At 41.3% G+C, this 18,866-nt stretch overlaps 3 protein-coding genes across 4 annotated transcripts in view; 2 read left to right on the top strand and 1 right to left on the bottom strand.

Moving 5' to 3' along the window:
• The first annotated feature begins 68 nt into the window (after positions 1–68).
• On the top strand, positions 69–15,859 carry ankfy1 (ankyrin repeat and FYVE domain containing 1). 2 transcript variants are annotated; one of them, XM_061752533.1, is made up of 25 exons: positions 69–205; positions 2,097–2,304; positions 2,444–2,562; positions 2,785–2,920; positions 3,079–3,202; positions 4,497–4,646; positions 4,773–4,938; positions 5,130–5,334; positions 6,641–6,709; positions 6,826–7,028; positions 7,102–7,199; positions 8,270–8,471; positions 8,614–8,712; positions 9,035–9,188; positions 9,440–9,608; positions 9,989–10,107; positions 10,988–11,144; positions 11,286–11,486; positions 11,598–11,774; positions 11,882–12,029; positions 12,385–12,475; positions 12,578–12,702; positions 12,793–12,939; positions 14,308–14,398; positions 14,492–15,859. In XM_061752533.1, the coding sequence occupies exons 1-25, from the start codon at positions 196–198 to the stop codon at positions 14,622–14,624; spliced, it is 3,501 nt and encodes a 1,166-aa protein (XP_061608517.1). In that variant the 5' UTR covers positions 69–195; the 3' UTR covers positions 14,625–15,859. The 2 variants fall into 2 exon arrangements, with proteins under 2 accessions (XP_061608517.1, XP_061608518.1); XM_061752534.1 differs by lacking the exon at positions 69–205 and adding an exon at positions 233–1,333.
• LOC133467574 (neuferricin) lies at positions 14,797–17,974 on the bottom strand. The gene is made up of 4 exons (XM_061752601.1): positions 17,616–17,974; positions 17,042–17,182; positions 16,232–16,418; positions 14,797–16,157 (listed from the first exon to the last, which is right to left on the bottom strand). The coding sequence occupies exons 1-4, from the start codon at positions 17,869–17,871 to the stop codon at positions 15,986–15,988; spliced, it is 756 nt and encodes a 251-aa protein (XP_061608585.1). The 5' UTR covers positions 17,872–17,974; the 3' UTR covers positions 14,797–15,985.
• The window catches only part of zzef1 (zinc finger, ZZ-type with EF hand domain 1), a 35,898-nt gene continuing 35,004 nt past the window's right edge, over positions 17,973–18,866 (top strand). Inside the window, 1 exon segment of the mRNA XM_061752520.1 lies at positions 17,973–18,537. Within this exon segment, the coding sequence (XP_061608504.1) occupies positions 18,133–18,537 (405 nt within the window). The 5' untranslated portion in view covers positions 17,973–18,132.

Raw genomic sequence — 18,866 nt, 5'->3', positions numbered from 1 at the left:
AGTGCCATACAAAAGTGAATTCTTTTATTGACACATTTACGCCACATTCAAATACATTTTCCGCAAGCTTGTGTTCACATGTTAACGCTCCAATTGACGCTTGGGCTGTGAACGCAGCATTTACGCCCCTCTGGGTCGTGTTATCGCGTCTTCTCGCGAGAACGCCGCCCGGTCACGAAGCTAACGCAGCGCAACATGGCGGAAGGTATGAGATTGAATTTTTTTGTTTTGTTTTTTTTGTGTGTGTCGGTCCACTACCTTTTATTTGCGCACTTTTGTTATAATGCACGGCTCTACCACCTCGGTCGTACTGTTTTAGTATAGAATAGAACCATTTGTATGTCTTTTCGAAACCCCACGACATTACTATTGCCATGTTCATCTTGTAAGTGAGCAAGCTTTATCAGTAGCTCCGGTTGATGTTGTTCGTAGATTATTATTTTTTTTGTTTCGCCGCTTTTATTTTACTCAAGATCGACAGTCGCCTACTAGTGCAAAATATGCTTAGTGTGCTTGTGCAAAACATGTACAATTTGTTACGACAAATTATAGCGCTCGCATCAAACCCGATCCTATTTATGTGTCGGAAAATGATGAAAAGATGCTGCCTAATGGAGCATAGTGACACATTTTTGTTTGCCTAAATCTACATCTGTTCCTGTCGACGAAAGAGTGGTAGTGAAATCTTCTGGTACGAGGTGTCACGCCCTCCCTATCAAGTCCTGTATGTCATGACCACGACCACGACCACCAACAGAAGGGAAAGGCTGCTCCTGTCTTCAAGTTTAGAAAAACAAGCACAAGTTACACCAAGAGTGCAAATACTCCTGGGGTACCTTCTGCCGCGTCAACTGCGTGTTTCTGTCCTGGATATATTCATTTACATGACAGCCCGTATATACTGATGTATATCTTTTGCACTGATAACTTGCTCTTTACAACTAATTCTTCTGTTTTAGTTTGACAGAAATTACATTTAGTTTTACATTGTAATTTTGGATTTGAAAATTTTGATTAGCATTTTTTGTTTTTTTTTTGTGTGCGGTCGCTACTGTACATGTTTTAAGAATGTACATGCACAGTTGTCAATGACCTCATTCTTTCTATATTGTATCCAACTATTTGCCGACTAAAGGCTTCAAGATTAACGTAGACTGCAATACTATGTTCCGTATATTACCACGGCTGTATAGTGGTTAGTTCGTGGTATGCGGCTGTTCCAGTATACCACCCTTCTTTGTGTGGAGCTCATCAGGTGGTTTTTAGAAATTCTCTTGGTATCTATCACATGACCTGCAGCATTGCCACTAAACAGTTTACAAGGCAGGACAAAGTAAGTAGCCTCCTCAGCACTTTTCCCCTTTACGAATACGTTGGTGTTTTAAAGGAAGGAAATGGGCCCAGTGGAACTCAGTGGACTTGACTGAGTCGTGATTTAGAGTTTCAACATCAAGAGCTATAGAGAAAGTCACTCCGAGAGCAAAATCATGACTTTCTGTAACAACTACAACACATATCCTCAGAGTACACTCATTGGCCACAACATTGAGTGCACTTGCACAATTTCGTGCTCGGGCTTTATCAACATTTTTGCATCAGCTATAAAACGTGAGGTTGACACGCAAACTGTTAAATTATCAGCTAATGTTGTCTCCGTCAAAACAAAAGGGTGTATTATTAAATCGGGGCAGGATTTTTTTTTTTTTTTATTATTCAGCTCCTGTTTTGGATCTCACATGATCTCAAAAAAAAAAAAATACCGGCATTACCAGATAACGAGCAACACTTTATTGTTCAGTGACTGTTTTTCTCAATGTCTTTATGACTCAAAAGTGTTCTCTGTCAATTGAATGGCTGTTGTCGTACTTGAGCGGCTCCAACTACCGGAGACAAATTCCTTGTGTGTTTTTTGGACATACTTGGCAAATAAAGATGATTCTGACATTGTGTAATGAGTGTATAATACAAGTGTATATTAACCCATTTTGCCCTTTGGAATTACAGTACATGTTCTAATCACTAGAATTAACAAAACAAGCTTTTATATTCATGCATATTTGTTTGTCCTCTGCCTGCATGACGTCAACGTGGCGCAGAGGAGGTGGCCAAGCTGCAGAAGCATCTGGCCCTGCTGAGGCAGGAGTACGTGAAGATGCAGCAGAAACTGGCCGACACCGAGAGACGCTGCACTGTCCTTGCTGCTCAAGTGTCTGTCCAAGGCCCCACCAGCCCAGCATCCGGAGACACATTTATTAGCCGTCTTCTGGACATTGTGTCAGACCTGTATCAGCAGGAACAATACAGGTGGTCACCTTGATTTGTGGAAGAGAATGCTTTTATTTTTTTGCTTATCCAGCTTGTCCTGTCGTTTTATGACTTCATTTGTGATTGTTGCTTACCATTCCATTTTTTTGTATTTAAGTATTCTGTGCTTTACTTCCAGTGATTTGAAAGTGAAAATTGCAGGGAATAATCTCAGTGCTCATAAGTTTGTACTAGCTGCTCGGAGTGATGTCTGGAGTCTCACTAATATGGCCACCACCTCGGAACTGGACCTATCTGGTGAGTGACTGTTTAATCTACCATCTCCTTGACCGGGCAACATGCTTAAATGTAAATGGAGGTAAATAACATTTATTTTGAAATGCAGAAATACGACTCGTCAAACTCGTATTCCAGTAAGGCTGTTTTCGCAGTAATTTGTTGAGTCCAGTGGAAGTCGCAATGCTGCTCTGAGAATTCTAATGGCGTCTGTCTGTCCCTCACTTCATAATGTGTCGGCAGATTGCAAACCTGAGGTTGCTATGGCAATGTTGCGCTGGGCATACACCGATGAGTTGGAGCTGAGTGAAGATGACGCCTTTCTCATTGACTTGATGAAGTTGGCCAACCGATTTCAGCTCCAGCTGCTCAGAGAAAGGTCAGCCTCTCACAAATACAGAGGGTCCTCGGTTTACGACATCTGAGTTTTTTTTTTTTTATTAGCTCTCATTTAAAGTGTACAGGATATGTAGTGTCCAGTGAACAAACGTGACTTACCTACCTGACTCTACGATGGTTTGCTTTGCATGGGGACAGGTGTGAAAAAGGTGTCATGTCCTCAGTGAACGTCAGGAACTGCATTCGCTTCTATCAAACAGCCGAGGAGCTAAATGCCACGACTCTGATGAATTACTGTGGAGAGATCATAGCCAGTCACTGGGTGAGTTTCCTCATTAATGTACATAATATATATATATATATATATATATATTTATTTATTTTTACACCTTTGGCCAAATGATATTGCTCTGGCCTCAGGAATGTGTTCGTAGTCAACATCTGTCAGTCCTCAGTCTTGATAAAGCTTTGGCAACGTCCCTGACCAGTTCTCGTCTTTTCATCAATTTTGGAGGGATGTCCAGTTCTTGATAATGTCACTGTTGTGCCATATTTTCTCCACTTAAAAGATGACTTGTCTTCACTGTGTACCGTCCATAGTATATTGGAAATTATTTTCAAAACCTTTAACCAGAAAATGAGAACCTATTCAGACTGAGGTCTCTTTTTCCAGGGTGACCTGACCACAAAGGCGCAGCACAATTTATGTCACGACAATACAACGTATACGTAAAAGAACACATTATATATACAAGTATACATGAAAGAACATAAAAGAAAAGTAGAACACAGTATAAGTACAAACAGAAAACTACTGTCTGGAGAGCATTAAGTAGCTACTGACCAAATATACAAAATGCAAGCACACCAAAACAACACGGGCGTCATTTAACAAAGAGTGCGTAGAATAGGTTCGAAGTTTGTTCGTAGGACTGAAATGCAGAATGTGTGTAAGCACATACAAATCTGTATGTATCAAACACATCTTGTACGCAGACCAGTAAACAATGTGTGTTGATAAATCCCATCACTTCTAAACTGCCACGATTGTGCCCGTTTGGCGTCATTTGCATTGAGAAACGCCTCCTATTGACTATTTATGGTAGCAGCAGTCCCTTTTAGGAATTTAAGAACAAATTGACTACTTCCCTCTGAAACAGAGGGCAAAGAAAAGGAATTCCGTGACGAGTCACACTGCAGGTAAAATAGAAAGCTGAGGTGATTGATAAACTTTTATTTAGGCAGTTTCATTTGTGAAAATTAAAATAAACATGGCAATAATACTATTTTTTTTTTCTTCTTTAAATAACTGAAACTCAAACCACTCCCGCCTTATGACTCAGGAGTTGGATATGTGCACTGGGATGGCTTATATTGATGGTGGAAAAAGTTTTGAAATGCTTTAAAAATATATTTTTTTTTTTATCCCACAAAAACTCTCATTTCAAAAGGGAGGTGTAAACATTTATCTATTGATCCACTAAACACGGAGTGGTGACATTTCAGTGTATTTTTGAGCGCCTATCTTTAAAACATGTTTTTTTTTTTTTTTGTTGTTGCAGCAGTTCACATGAATTGTGGCTTCTGCTTGTTTTTTTGTTGTTGTCTTTTTCTAGGATGATCTGAGGAAAGAAGATTTCAGCACCATGAGCGCCCAACTTTTGTACAAGATGATAAAGTCTAAAACGGACTACCCTCTCCACAAAGCCATCAAAGTTGAGCGAGAAGATGTGGTTTTCCTCTATCTCATTGAAATGGACTCTCAGGTCTGTTGCCATCTCCTACCCTTTCCTAAGCTCTTAATAACTCCTGACTTTGTTACCCTACGCTGTCACTAGCCCGGGAGAATAAACATTTCTTATTGAGTGAACAGTTGTATTTGTTGTTGTTAGTTGCCGGGCAAGCTGAATGAACTGGACAACAACGGAGATCTAGCTCTAGACTTGGCACTGTCCCGGAAATTGGAAAGTATAGCCACCACTTTGGTTAACAACAAAGCAGATGTGGATATGGTGGACCAGAGTGGATGGAGTCTTCTGCATAAGGCAATCCAAAGAGGTGTGAAGTTACTATGTAATACTTTGAAGCTTTATTTTATTCAATCTTTTTTAACTGTCTATTTTAATGAACAGTTGAGGTTCTGCAGTCATCGCTGCCGCATTGCCCCCCAAAATACAGAGCCATACAATTGTACATTATAGCAGTCATGTAAGCTGTCTTCCTTCATTTGAGTCTTCCTCTTCTTTCAGGTGATGAATTTGCCTCCATCTTCCTTATTCGTCACTCAGCTCAGGTCAACGCCGCCACTGTGGGAGCGGTGGAAACCCCTCTTCACCTCGTTTGTTCTTTCAGCCCCAAGAAACACTCGACAGAAGTGATGAGTGGCATGGCACGGATTGCAGAAGCTCTGCTCAAGGCAGGAGCCAACCCCAACATGCAGAACAGCAAGGGCAGGTCGGTCCCATGCTTTCTAAACCTTGTTTAGGGTTTAGCATCGTAATTTGAGCGATTCGGGTCCCGAGTCCTCATTTCGATTCTGGTTCCAAACGATTCTCGATTCCGATTCTTTTAGGGGGCTGGGTCAAAAAGGTTTGCATGGTTTAAAAAAGGGGTGTCCAAATTATGAACATACATTTTCTTAGTGGCCCGCAGCATAGACTAAAATGAACATTTGACTCTGGGTTCATTATAACCAGTATCAAAATCAAACCTACAAACTAAAAGGCAGTGTGTGTAACTAACCCAATTGACTTTCTATTCATTAATTGTTTACACTAAAAGTCAAATATAGCATTGTTAAAATAGTAATTTGCGACTGTTTTATCACGTCAAATGGTTTATATGTGCAAGTTTTTACTTGTTTGAGGCATGTCGCCTTTTATGTTAAAGGATGCGCACAGGAACTCGCCATTTTGGCACGAGAGGTAACTTCACACAACACCGGTGAAAAAGAAAGTAAAACGAGACGGCATGAAAAAGTAATACAGGGAACCAAATGCCCTGTAAAACATTAATTCCTGTACCTTCCCACCGATGAGGTACAAAGTTAGTGTTTGTGATACTGTGAGACAACGTTTGTGAATTGTGTCCCAATTCATTGAGATGTAAAGTTGCTAGATTGACCTTTGAAGTTTTAGCTCAATGTTAAGATTGTAATGCAACTGTTCCAGTATGGTAAAAAAAATTATATTTTATTTTTGTGTCTGTCATCGGCTCTTACGTTGGTTTGAAGACTAAAATCAATGTTACAAACCATCAGTGCAAGAGTGTAACCCACCGTTTAACTTGTTAGCTGCCGCAATGTTGGCATAGACGGATTTTGTTGTTTCACACTCCCCCAATTGACTTCACTGAAGTTCCGCACAGTGTAGGCGGAGGCTCGGAGTGGGTGGGAGCACGTAAGACTTTTACACATCACGAAAGCTGACATTGCGCAGTATAATCTTATTCCAAGTCTTGGACTGAGGCGACTAGTCATTTATTTTAACAAAGTTAAGAAACGCTTTGGTTCGCCGCCGCCATTGGGCAATAGCACGTCTTCGTGCGCGTTCTTCTTCGTCAGTTCCGCCACTTTCTTCTTCCGGGTCGGCGGACCGTATGGATCGAAACTGGTAAACAAAATATTTTAATTTGAGCGATTCCGAGAGAACCGTTTGTTTCTCGATTTTCGATGCCCAACCCTAACCTCGTTGCGTTGGAAAAAGACTTTCAACGAGACCGTGAAGGGGTTTCAGCTTTGATCTGTTTTCCGCTTTGTTAGAACTCCCTTACATGAAGCTGTGGCTTCTGGGAATGAGCCAGTGTTCACTCAACTACTACAGTGCAGACAGTAAGTTACTTTCTGCTTCTACCTTGAATATGTAGTTTGATATTGGCTTTTGATGATAAACTCTCTTACTACTCTACTTAGTGTTACCAAAACATAATTTAATGACATCCCGTTAGGCTTGACCTGGAGCTGAAAGACCATGAGGGCAGCACAGCTTTGTGGTTGGCTTTGCAGTATATCACCATGTCTTCAGACACCTCCGTAAATCCATTCGATGATGATGCTCCAGTTGTGAACGGCACTTCATTTGATGAGAACAGCTTTGCGGCACAATTAATCCTGAGAGGGAGCAATGCAGACGCGCCTGACGCATCTACAGGTGTGGATTCTTTTTCTGAATGCGAGTGTCGTACACGCATTTTTATCTGCCTTTTTTATTTTTACTTCTACAGGAAACTGCCTAATGCAAAGAGCAGCTCGAGCTGCCAATGAGGCAGCCGCTCTTTTCCTAGCCACTCATGGGGCAAAAGTCAACCATATTAACAAATGGGTGCGTATGACACTGCTACATGCGATCATGACTATAAATGGAATTCCCATAATCACAATAATTTATCATCAGTTGTTTGTCCTAATAATAGACTCAGAATTTGAGTTGTTCCAGAATGAACGAGAGAGAGTTTAACAAGAGGACCTCTCTATCACATCTATTAACATTCAAGCCAGTAATTAAGATAATTTACATATTAGGGCTGCACAATTATGGTCAAAATGATAATCACCTATTATACACCTATTATATTGAGCAATTTTGTAATCATGGTTATTAATCACGATTATTCCTCGTGTAAGGGAAAACATCTGTATTTGTCTTCTACTTTTTTTGGTGAAAAATGAAACTAAGAATTAAGGATAATGAAAAATGCAATGTATCCAAGAATTTCAAATTTACCAAGGGCTGACTAATTATGCCATTACACAGTGCAATCACAAAGTACAAGTCAATTGAAGCAAATACAGTTTATACATCAACTGAATAAACCACAACATTAGGCTTCAAGCACCGACTTTTCATTTGAAAATCCCCATCAATAAAAATTTTCAAGGACGGGTATGGCTCCATGGTTCTGCTTGCCCGTAGGTCAGCTGTGGTGGCAAACTGCAAAGAACACAGAAGTTGTGATTTGGAGAAATAACTGCGCGACAGTGATTGATTGATTGAGAACAGGTGGGGCAGTATCAGGCCTGGGCGTGGCTCGAGGAATTGAATTTGAGTATGAGAAACCACAGTTATGTTTTAGAAGGGGGGGTGGGGCAATCACTTTTTCAGATGGTTAACCAAATTAGTTTTTATTTGTGGGGCAGACATATCTCTGTTGCACTATTTACATATGACTTCTTGTTTAACGTCTCTTGTCCTAAATCGAAACAGATGTTGATCCCTTTCAAGGCACTAGCTCCCTAAACCAGTCTGTTTTCAAGGAGACATTGTCTTGATAAAAGGTTTCTGACATGCTTTTGTGAGAATACAAAAAGGACAAGGAATTTCAGCACACCTAATATCCACTTGTTATCCACATGCTTGGTTGTTTTAATATGATGGATTGTATCCAATTTCAGGGAGAAAGCCCTCTTCATACAGCATGCCGCTTTGGCCTTGCGAACCTTACAGCAGAGCTCCTCCAGCAGGGGGCCAACCCCAACCTGCAAACCCTCAAGGCTCTGCCTGATGACACCCTTGGTGTGGCTACACAGACCCCCCTCCACATGGCCATTGCTCACAACCATCCAGATGTGGTCTCTGTCATCCTTGAGCAAAAAGGTCTGCATTTTTTATTTGTATTAATTTTTTATTTTTTTATTTTTTTTTTTACATTTAAATACTGCTCTACCCTAGTTTTATCAGATGAAGATAGATGAGCATGTCGGCGCTTATTCCTATATTTTCTTCGTCTGTGTTGCAGCAAATGCACTTCATGCCTCCAATAATTTCCAAATCATTCCAGACTTCAGTCTCAAAGACTCTTTGGACCAAACAGTATTGGGCTTGGCCCTATGGACAGGTACTTGGCAGTGCAATTAAGACTGAATGCTCAAATGTGGCTGTTTCTTGAAAAAGTACAGTATAGGGGGTCCTCAGTTTATGATTTTACAATCATATGACGTTTCGAGGTTACGGATGATTTACAACAAACTAGTTCATGCAGCACGTGGCACACGAAGGCACTCTCACTTAATGTTTCTCATTTGATTGTTTTATATTTAAGGCCTAGAAGTGTTTTTATACAAATATTTACTGTGGTGTAAACCGAGGACCCTCTGTATTTTTATTTCACACCTGCATCTGCATGGGGATGTCTTAAATTGGCCAGTCTGCCCTGTCAGGTATGCACACCATTGCTGCTCAGCTACTGGGCTCAGGAGCTTCTATCAATGACACCATGTCCAATGGACAAACCTTACTTCACATGGCCATCCAAAGACAAGACAGCAAGAGTGCCCTTTTCCTTCTTGAGCACCAGGCAGACATCAATGTTAGGTAACTCCATCATAAAACATTTGTGATACATTTGGCTTGATGAGTGCACTTGTTTTCATTCTACTTTTCGACACTTTGGCTTTTTATTAGATCCCTATAATAGATAAATGCTGGAGTGAAGTTATTTATTTTGTTGATAGATATGAACTGGCAGATTTAAAAAAATAAATAAATAAATAAAAATACTAAAAAAATAATTATATATATATATATATATATATATTTTTTTTTTTTTTTCTTGTTACTGTTAGGACCCAGGAGGGGCAAACAGCACTGCAGTTGGCCATCAGTAACCAGCTGCCACTAGTAGTGGATGCTATTTGCACAAGAGGAGCTGATATGTCCGTCATGGATGACAAAGGGGACCCTCCATTATGGCTCGCTCTGGAGAATGGCCTGGAGGATATTGCGTCCACGCTGGTGAGATCAATGTCATATGTCATCACACGACACCCGCAGGCATACTCATTTACCGCCGTGTTTACCGCGCTTATATTTGATTGTTTTAATTTGAAATGTTTTTCATTATTATGATTTGACGACTGCGTTCGTGTAAGTTGGTGATAGACTACGACGTGTTCTGACTGAACGGAATTCTGTCATAAACCAAGTATACGCTGCACTAGAAAACATTTCTTGTCCACATGGGTTTAAACACAATCCGATACTAGAATTTTATTCCAGCTAGGACCTGAAAAGAGAATGTAGAGTGAGATTGTATGCAGGTGAGCTTGCATTTGAATAAGGTTTCAAAAACAACAAGTTTGAAATGTAATATTTGCCTTTTCTCTCCCTCCCAGGTTCGCCATGGCTGTGATGCGACATGTTGGAGCAAAGGCCCTTCTGGCTGCCAACAGACCCTCCTGCACAGAGCCGTTGATGAGAACAATGAGGTCTCGGCTTGCTTTCTCATCCGCAGGTCTGAAACCACGTTCCCTTCAATGTTTGGGAAACTTAAGAATATTTTTTATAACTAACTATGTTGTTAATACATTTTGAAGGATTATTTCTGTTTACCAAATCAAATGAGGACATTTTTATATCATATTTTAAATATAGGCTTGAAATAAATGTATTATTGTTACCAATTTCAAATTGGCATGTTGTCCTCTGGTTTCCTCAAAATCTTCATATGTTCTATCACAGACCGATTTATGAATTACAATCTCCAGGGCGGAATCATGCTGCATGTCAATAAAGAGGTCATTCATACTATACCTTTTCTGCCAACCACAATGATTCGATATAAAGTGCCACAGACTAATGAGATCCGATACCCAAGCAATGTAACAAATTCTGCCTTTGCAAATACAATACAATATAATTAGGACACAGATTTATTGATGTATATTTTCTGTTTATTATTGTGGATGCAGTTTGCGGTGTTGAAAGGCTTTTAGATCTCATTAGATTGTGCGGGAGGCAACGCCGTGCACTAGTGGTTAGCACGTTTGCTTCACAGTTCTGAGGTTATGGGATCGACTCTCTGCTCCGGCCTTCCTGAGTGGAGTTTTTTTTTATCTTTCCTCCCAATGCCTGGTAGGTAATTGAAGACTCTAAATTGCACATAAAAATGAATGCGATTGTTAATTTGTTTGCAAGTCAATGTAACTTCCATGGACTGGCAACCAGTGGAGGCTGCACGTTGCCTCCTGCCCAAAGTCTTCCTGGAATAGACTACTGCCCACCCGCGAACCTTATGTCGAAAATGGATTGATGGATAGAATGTGCAGGTGTACCCAATTAATTGTTTTACTCCCCAATATGGATCATAGCTAGTGTATCTTATGTCTGTGCAGTGGTTGCGATGTGAACAGCCCGAGGCGGCCAGGCCCAAATGGCGAAGGAGAAGAAGAAGCCCGAGATGGCCAAATGCCTCTCCACCTTGCAAGCAGCTGGGGACTGGAGGAGGTAGTGCAGTGCCTTCTAGAGTTTGGAGCTAATGTGAATACGCAGGTCAGTCTCATCACCCTGCTGCATCAACTTTGGCCTGAGGCAATTTCTAGATTTATTTATTTATTTATTTTTATTTTTTTTTAAATAAATATATCACAAATGAGTGCATCCTAACATATGGGTCTCTCCCCTTTTTTCCAGGATGCAGAGGGTAGAACTCCTATCCATGCTGCCATTAGCAGCCAGCACAACATAATTATACAGCTCCTGATTTCCCACCCAGACATCCGTCTTAACATACGTGACCGCCAAGGGATGACACCCTTTGCCTGCGCCATGACGCACAAGAACAACAAGGCAGCAGAAGCGATCCTCAAAAGGGAGTCAGGTGCTGCTGAACAGGTAGGAATGGGAATAAAGCGCCACAGGGATTCGCTCTCCAAGGTCATTGTGGCAGAACAAACCCCAACTTTCTTTTGCCTCTCATGACCTCCAACTTTTGCTTCTGTCCAGGTTGACAATAAAGGGCGTAATTTCCTCCATGTGGCGGTGCAAAATTCAGATATCGAAAGTGTTCTGTTCCTCATTAGTGTACAAGCTAATGTGAACTCCAGGGTTCAGGACGCTGCCAAACTCACCCCTCTCCACTTGGCTGTGCAAGCTGGGTCTGAGATCATTGTCCGAAACCTGGTATAGCCTACATTTTATTTTCACTCATTTTGCCTCTTAATATTTTCGTGATATTGCAAAATGGAATCCTGTTTTTAATGGAGCATTTTTCATCTGTGGCTCTCCAGCTGCTTGCTGGGGCCAAAGTAAATGAGCTGACCAAACACCGGCAGACCGCCCTGCATTTGGCTGCTCAACAAGACTTGGCCACCATTTGCTCTGTGCTCTTGGAGAATGGCATTGACTTTGCTGCTGAGGATGAGAATGGCAATAACGGTAAATACAATTTTGGAAAATCAGTTCATCTTGCAGCTCTATGGAGGTTGTGTCCCGATAACATTCGTTTTCACCGAAAATGTATGTATCCAGTGAGGGAAATTAAGTCGGTCTTCTTCAATGCTCCTTTTTATTACACTCAAACTATTACTATTTTTATCAATTGATAATATACATTTCAGGAGAGAATGTAGCTCAACGCACACAAGTTTAATATGGTTAGAGTTAATTGGTGTTTACCGCACACCCTCTCTCTGGAAATGGTATCTGTTTTGCGTTCTAGTTATTAAATGGCAATTATTTTTGCTTCAGTTCTGAAAACTTGTAATTCTTTGTGTTCCTGTGGCATCCCCAGCTCTTCATCTGGCAGTGATGCATGGCCGCCTTAACAATATCAGATCCCTTCTCACGGAGTCCAACATCGATGCTGAGGCCTTTAATCTCAGGTACATTTACCATTAACCAGTAATTTTAAAAAAAAATGTACGATAAAGATATGACTCTCTGCATTGAATACATTTGTTTATTGGTTTCCATGTATAATTTAGGGGTCAGTCACCAATGCACGTTTTAGGCCACTACGGTAAAGAAAACGCTGCTGCCATTTTTGAGTTGTTCCTGGAGTGTATGCCCGAATACCCTTTGGACAAGCCAGATAATGAAGGGAATACAGGTACATAAACGGGAGATTATTTCTCTTTCATTGTATATCAACTGCACACTTGTGATCGGATGACTGACAGCGATATGTTTTTATTTGCAGTTTTGCTCCTGGCCTATATGAAAGGAAACGCTAACCTGTGCCGTGCCATTGTGAGGGCTGGTGCTCGCCTGGGAATAAATAATAATCAGGGCATCAACATTTTCAACTACCAAGTAGCAACTAAACAGTTGCTTTTCCGCCTTCTTGGTAAGTGAATATCTTTTGTGGCCCATATTCTGTCTAACTTCAAATATTGTTAATTTATTGCCCAGTATGTTGTTCACTTAAATAAACACCTTACTTAAAATAGAAAACCCTATTTCGCAGTACACACAATTACAAGCCTCTGCCGAAACATAACTTATAGCAATTCAAGAGGAGGCATTGAAGCATCGCTGTGTCATTTCATAGATTGTGTCAGGGTTCTAAATCAAGAATGACCTAGTCATGAGCGTTAACACATCTGGAAATGTGTGTAGCGCTTCTGACCGTAGATATGAAGACGATACACCAGCGTGCCGTTGCAGTCCGGCTAACCGACTGCCTACATGGTGGCCATGTTGGGAAGGTCGTTGTTCCCTTTAAAGACTGCATGGACACTGAAAAGAAGTCATAACATTTCTCAAGTGATTTGCACGAGGTTTACTTTTTTTTTGTCAATGCCAAAGCGTGTGCTATCACCACATACCATTTTCTCTTGGGGAAAAAAACCCCCAAAACTACATTTGTCTTTTTGCAAATAAATTTTAGAGCGAAAGTACCCAAGTAGGGCTGGTCTCGCCACTGTTGCTCGCCAACGGACGTACTGTTGGAGGACTGCAGTTGCTTGTTTACTTTCAAACTTCGCTTTTAGTGAGTGACATCATGCCCGCTTTGATCGCGACATCTATGATCGTAGCATCATCATACAGGTCAAAGGAGTCATCTATCATCTACGTACAGTTGAAGAGGGTTGAGTGAAGGGAGCTATTGTGTATTTTGAAAGATTTTGTCTGGTTATTTATGATTGTATTATTATTACTTTGTGTTTTGTGTACATCACATTGTACAGTTTGTTGTAGAAGTCTTTATTTGTATTTGCTTTAATTTTGCCTTGTTTTACTCTGCTGCCTATAGCCAGGTCAGCCTTACCTGGATAAGTAAAGGCTAAAAAACCTAACTTATTTTCTTTTTAAGTTAAGTACATTTACTTCCTCCCATTCTGTAGTGTTCCGAAGCAGCACATGTAACAGAAGGTGCTGGTAAAACAAACAAAAGAGCCTTTTATTCTTTGAGGCATACAAACTGTCACTTAAAGACTGTCCAGTGTATGCCTGGTCTAGAGCTACGCTAATGCAGTAATTTCAGAAAATATTTGCGTGAAAAATACTTGTGGGCCATAAAAATACAACAATCAAATGGAAAAATGGCGAGCCGTGTGACAACAGATTATTGCGTCGCTAATGTTGAGTTGCCATATAATTGTCTTTAAACTTTTGGAAGTGCACCATCAGATTGTTCATGCTGTCTCTGTACGGTATAGAAACACCCTGGTACATTGCTTATTATTATTATTTATTTTTATTTTTTTTTTAGATATGCTGTCCAAAGAGCCGCCTTGGTGTGATGGGTCCAATTGCTATGAATGCGTTGCCAAGTTTGGAGTTACAACAAGGAAACATCACTGGTTAGTACCATGACCTTTCTATAATAATATTTTTTGATTAATTGTTTTGTTGTCAGTGTGCGCCATACTTCCTTATGAATCCTTTCTCTACAGCCGTCACTGTGGACGCCTCTTGTGCCACAAGTGCTCTATAAAGGAGATACCCATCATCAAGTTTGACTTGAACAAGCCAGTGAGGGTGTGTGACATCTGCTTTGACGTACTAACTCTAGGTGGAGTGTCATAATGCAGCAGCCTGGATATTCCCCACCTGCTCATGCTGGCCAGGCCCCGCGGGGCCCAACTTAGCAGTTAATGGGTCCATCACAAGGGACATCAGTAGCAGGACATACTAACAAGAGTAGTTGGGTCAATTCTGGACCACTGTCTTTGTACTACTCCAGCCTTGTGAAAAAGCATTCATGTTTTAGCGGGACATTTATTCATTTTGTCGTGCAAAGTGTCAAATAAATATAAATGAATAAAAAGCAGTTTAGCGACTGCTGGACTGAGGTAACTTCTTAAGCTCAATGATTAGCTAATTTTCAAAAACATAGTTGCTTCTTACGGCCGTTGCATTTCAATGATAAACATCTTAATTAGCCAAATGCTGTGGAGCTTATGCTACATCACCTGCCCAGAGACAAATGTTTGATGCAACATTTATACACTCACGCCATCAAAACCAGTGTCCCCTTATCAAACAAAATCAGAATCACGAGATGAATTGAACTCTTTCTTTTGTGACTGTGTATTGTATTCCCTGGATACATTCATTATTAAATCAAATACACATTGTTAGACTGAAGCATAACATGAACATTTCAGTTTCACTTGTGTGGTGAAAAAAATGGCACAAGTGGCCAGAAATATGAAATCATTGGTGAAAGGGATGTTTGAACCATTATTGATACATTATTAGTATGACAAGCAACCTTGTATGCCTCTGCATGTTATATAATTTGTAGCATTTCAGGACCATGTTTTTTTTTTTTTAATAATCAGTCAGAATATGAGTACATTCCAGTTTTGACTTGGCCATGTGGTCCTTGTCAGTTGTGATGACCGTCCCCACGATGATGCCTCAAGTTGTCTTGACCTGACACATTTACCACTTTTTTTTAATTTTTTTTTTTATAAGCCTAACAGGTGCACTTTACAAAGATCATGTGACATGGCCGATGGTTTGGGGGAATGAGAATGATGGGGATGGCCGATTAGTGTTGCCTCTTTAAGTATTGTTAAAGTGTACAGATAAGTGTGATATTTTTGACCACTGCTAGCATTTTTGTACTTAATGCAGTTTGTGATTGTCATTGTGACAGACTTAAATCTTGCCTCTGTTAATCTTTTATGCACATTGTAAAATCTTTTATGCACATTGTATATCTGTATGCTCAGATATCTAGCCCATCTCTTCTGAGTGTATCCTTTTAGAGAAAGGAAGAACAACTTTGCATAAAGGTCATTTAAAACAAACAATATCCTCCCACCCACCCTCATTGTATTTATTTGTGACATAAGCCCCTTGGCAGGAAGCGCCAGTGTTTCCCAGTTATCTTGCACTGTCAATGAGATTGTCCTTGTTTTTTTTGTTTTTTTAAACTATTATTCTTCTAAAGAGCAAGTGACCGCTTGCGTCGAGCAGCCATCATATTCTTGCAGGTTGGGGTTTTCCTTTGCTGCAGATGGATCTTCCACACACACGCAACGGGACCCACTAGCACGTAGAGAGAATAATTTTCGGGGGACACCCGTCCAGATTCTTTCAACTCCACCACTGATAAGAAGGGTGTAAAAAGTCCATCACAACATTGCATCTCAGTTATATTTGTACATGCTCAAACTGTTTACCTGTTGGTGGAGCACCAGACCCTCCCTCCCCTTGCAGAGCTCCACTCAGAGTTGCAGGCAGGAAAGTGAAGCATCTCCGCCTGTGTCTTGGCTTTGAGTTGCTGGCCCTTTGCAAGCAGTGACTCCATCTGCAATAGAAACTCTGTGGGCTTTCCGCTTTCAGAATAGAACCGTCCTATGACCAAACCTGAAAAGAAAAGTTCACATTTGATTCAAGTGGATTGCAGATGTCAGTGGAAGCATTCACAATACAAAATTCTGCACAGATGTCTCGTTGGTTGTCGAGACAAAACTGTTTTTCAAACTAACAGTTCACAAAAGTGACAATTATGATTATAAGCTATGAAAGCGGGCTGGCTAACTCGAGTGATTGACTATTTCTGTGACCACTAATCTTGCCTTGGATGAAAACTAGCTCACTGTCTTAAACCTTTCTGATGCCTCACTAACCACCCTAATGCCAAGCTCCATCTGGAGCATTCCACTTTGATAAGTAGAGGGAGTACGAGACCAAGTACAGAAGAATGAGAGTGGTTTCATCTCAAGTGTCCTGTGCAAAAGCCCTTCTAGAGCTGGAAAGAAGAGAAATCCTTGTTTGTTTATATATTAATAACTGCTATTATTGTAGGTAATAATAAAACCAAATAAATACTTCATGTAACTTGTTAAACATTATTACAGTATTTATGTGTAGTTTAAGTTTGCTGTTCCCTTTATTATAAAGTGCTTCTATAGACTGCATGTCCAACTCTCAAATATCCATTTACATTATGGCCTAAAACTGCACAAGATTGTCAAAACAATACACACCTACAGGTTGATAGGTCCTCTGATAAAAGAGTAGCCAGTCAAACAGGGCTACCGCCTGCAATGGGGACAAAGCGGACACATCATCTGTCAAGCCACTTTCTGTAAAATCTCCCGTGATGAAGGCCAGTGATGCATCTTTTCCTGGGGGGGGGGGCAACAAACAAACAACAAACTGTTTCAACACACTTAGGACTTCTTTTCAGTTTGGGTTTCATGTGATGTTATCCATTACATAACAGAATGGCTTTCACGCCCCACACACACACACCATGACATTTCTAAGAATCCATGCACATAATACTGAAACGTTGTAAATGAGACCAAATATAACTGTAGCTGTAGTAAAAGTGATTCTTAAATATTTGAAATAATAGCTCTCGAGCACCACCTACTTTTTTTTTTTTTTTTTTTGCAAACTAAGTCTGCTAGTCTTAAATGTAGCAGTACGGCAGTGGGATAACGTCGTGTAGAAGTCTTGCAAAAATACAGATTAATAGTCAACATTGAATATTCTATATGATGACGTCAAAGATACAGCATGTGTCAAAGGCTAACAAGGAAAAGGGGGAATCACCTGCCACAGAGTGATATGCCCCACCAGGCCCATAATGCTTGAGGCCGTTGTGTACGTCATACACCTGGCCTAATATTGCCAGGTAAATGCCCTTGCTGCCTTCTTCGCCGTCGTACAACGACAATTCTTGGCTGCTCAGGAGTCGCGTCGGTGGCCCCTGCGTTGATTTACTTCTTGAATATAACGACGACTGGCGAGGAAAGAAAAGCATTGCAAAGGACGCCGACAGCACTGCCACCAATACGTAGCAGAACATGTCGTTTGTGGAAGTTATCGTTCTTTGCGATCCCACATTTTCATTGCAACCCAATAGCGCCCTCGCAGGTGCTTCCGTAAGAGAAGAAGAAACCGCGCATGCGTATGCGCATGCGCATACGGCTAAGGCAAGCAAGTCCACGACGTACAGTACGTCAATGCGGTAGTAGTGTAGCTTAGTCGAAAGATTTGTGTACAGTCCTGTACAAGCGTTCGAAAACGGGCCATAAGGTTGAATCGGTGACGTGTTCTCGAAACAGTCATGGGGAACGCAGAGAGCGGCGGCGGAGGCGGAGGCGACGACGAAGACGTAGGAACGGAGAGCCCAGGTTTGGCGGAAGACAGTCCGGCCTCTGCGCCCACTGGCGTCGGAGGCACCGGCACCGCTCCCGGGAGAGGCGGAAGACGGTTACCGAAGAATGCTTGCGTGCCCACCGGCGGGCCGCCGAGCCCCGCCGTCTTCTTCGAACAAGTCAAACTAAGAGAAGCGGCAGCTCGTATTAGTGACTCGGGAGTCGCCATCCGGGAGTCTGTCCTGGCAGGGAACGAGGGAGTCCTGGTCCGGTGGCTGGAGGAGCGGTTAAATCGAGGCGAAGAGTTCGTCAATGTCGAACAGTTTTGTGAGATGCTGGAGAGCAGAGATGTGCCCAGAGATGAATGCGAAGAGGTATAAGCTAGCATGTTTGAGCACGTACCCCCTTGCACAGTTTAGTGAGATCGATATCAAGATTCACGAGATGATTGAGGTATTCGTTGAGCAGTGTGCTAGCTCGCTGCGGTGGACAACTTCACTGCACGACTGTCAGACTGTCAACCCAAAAACTGGACTAGAACCACCTCTCAATTTTGATATAGTGCATATCTACATCACCGAAAACACACTTGCATAAATACCTCCTGACAATGGCAACCCAAACAGAGGATTGCTTTGTAAACTTGTGTTGACACAGTTGTGTATTGAGCCGTGATGTTGTGGAGATGTGCCCAATTACAGTC

The sequence above is a fragment of the Phyllopteryx taeniolatus genome, chromosome 17 (assembly GCF_024500385.1).
Source record: "Phyllopteryx taeniolatus isolate TA_2022b chromosome 17, UOR_Ptae_1.2, whole genome shotgun sequence".
Taxonomy (NCBI): domain Eukaryota; kingdom Metazoa; phylum Chordata; class Actinopteri; order Syngnathiformes; family Syngnathidae; genus Phyllopteryx; species Phyllopteryx taeniolatus.
This window is presented reverse-complemented; position numbering and strand designations above follow the sequence as displayed.

Excerpts from the sequence above, each read along its gene's own strand:
- ankfy1 (XM_061752533.1), top strand. Across the intron at positions 7,200-8,269 it reads TCAACCATATTAACAAATGG|GGAGAAAGCCCTCTTCATAC; the intron begins GTGCGTATGACA and ends ATCCAATTTCAG. Across the intron at positions 9,609-9,988 it reads AGGATATTGCGTCCACGCTG|GTTCGCCATGGCTGTGATGC; the intron begins GTGAGATCAATG and ends TCTCCCTCCCAG.
- LOC133467574 (XM_061752601.1), bottom strand. The coding sequence starts at position 17,871 with ATGTTCTGCTACGTATTGGTGGCAGTGCTGTCGGCGTCCTTTGCAATG. Across the intron at positions 17,183-17,615 it reads GGCATATCACTCTGTGGCAG|GAAAAGATGCATCACTGGCC; the intron begins GTGATTCCCCCT and ends CCCCCCCCCCAG. Across the intron at positions 16,419-17,041 it reads GAGGACCTATCAACCTGTAG|GTTTGGTCATAGGACGGTTC; the intron begins GTGTGTATTGTT and ends TTTTCTTTTCAG.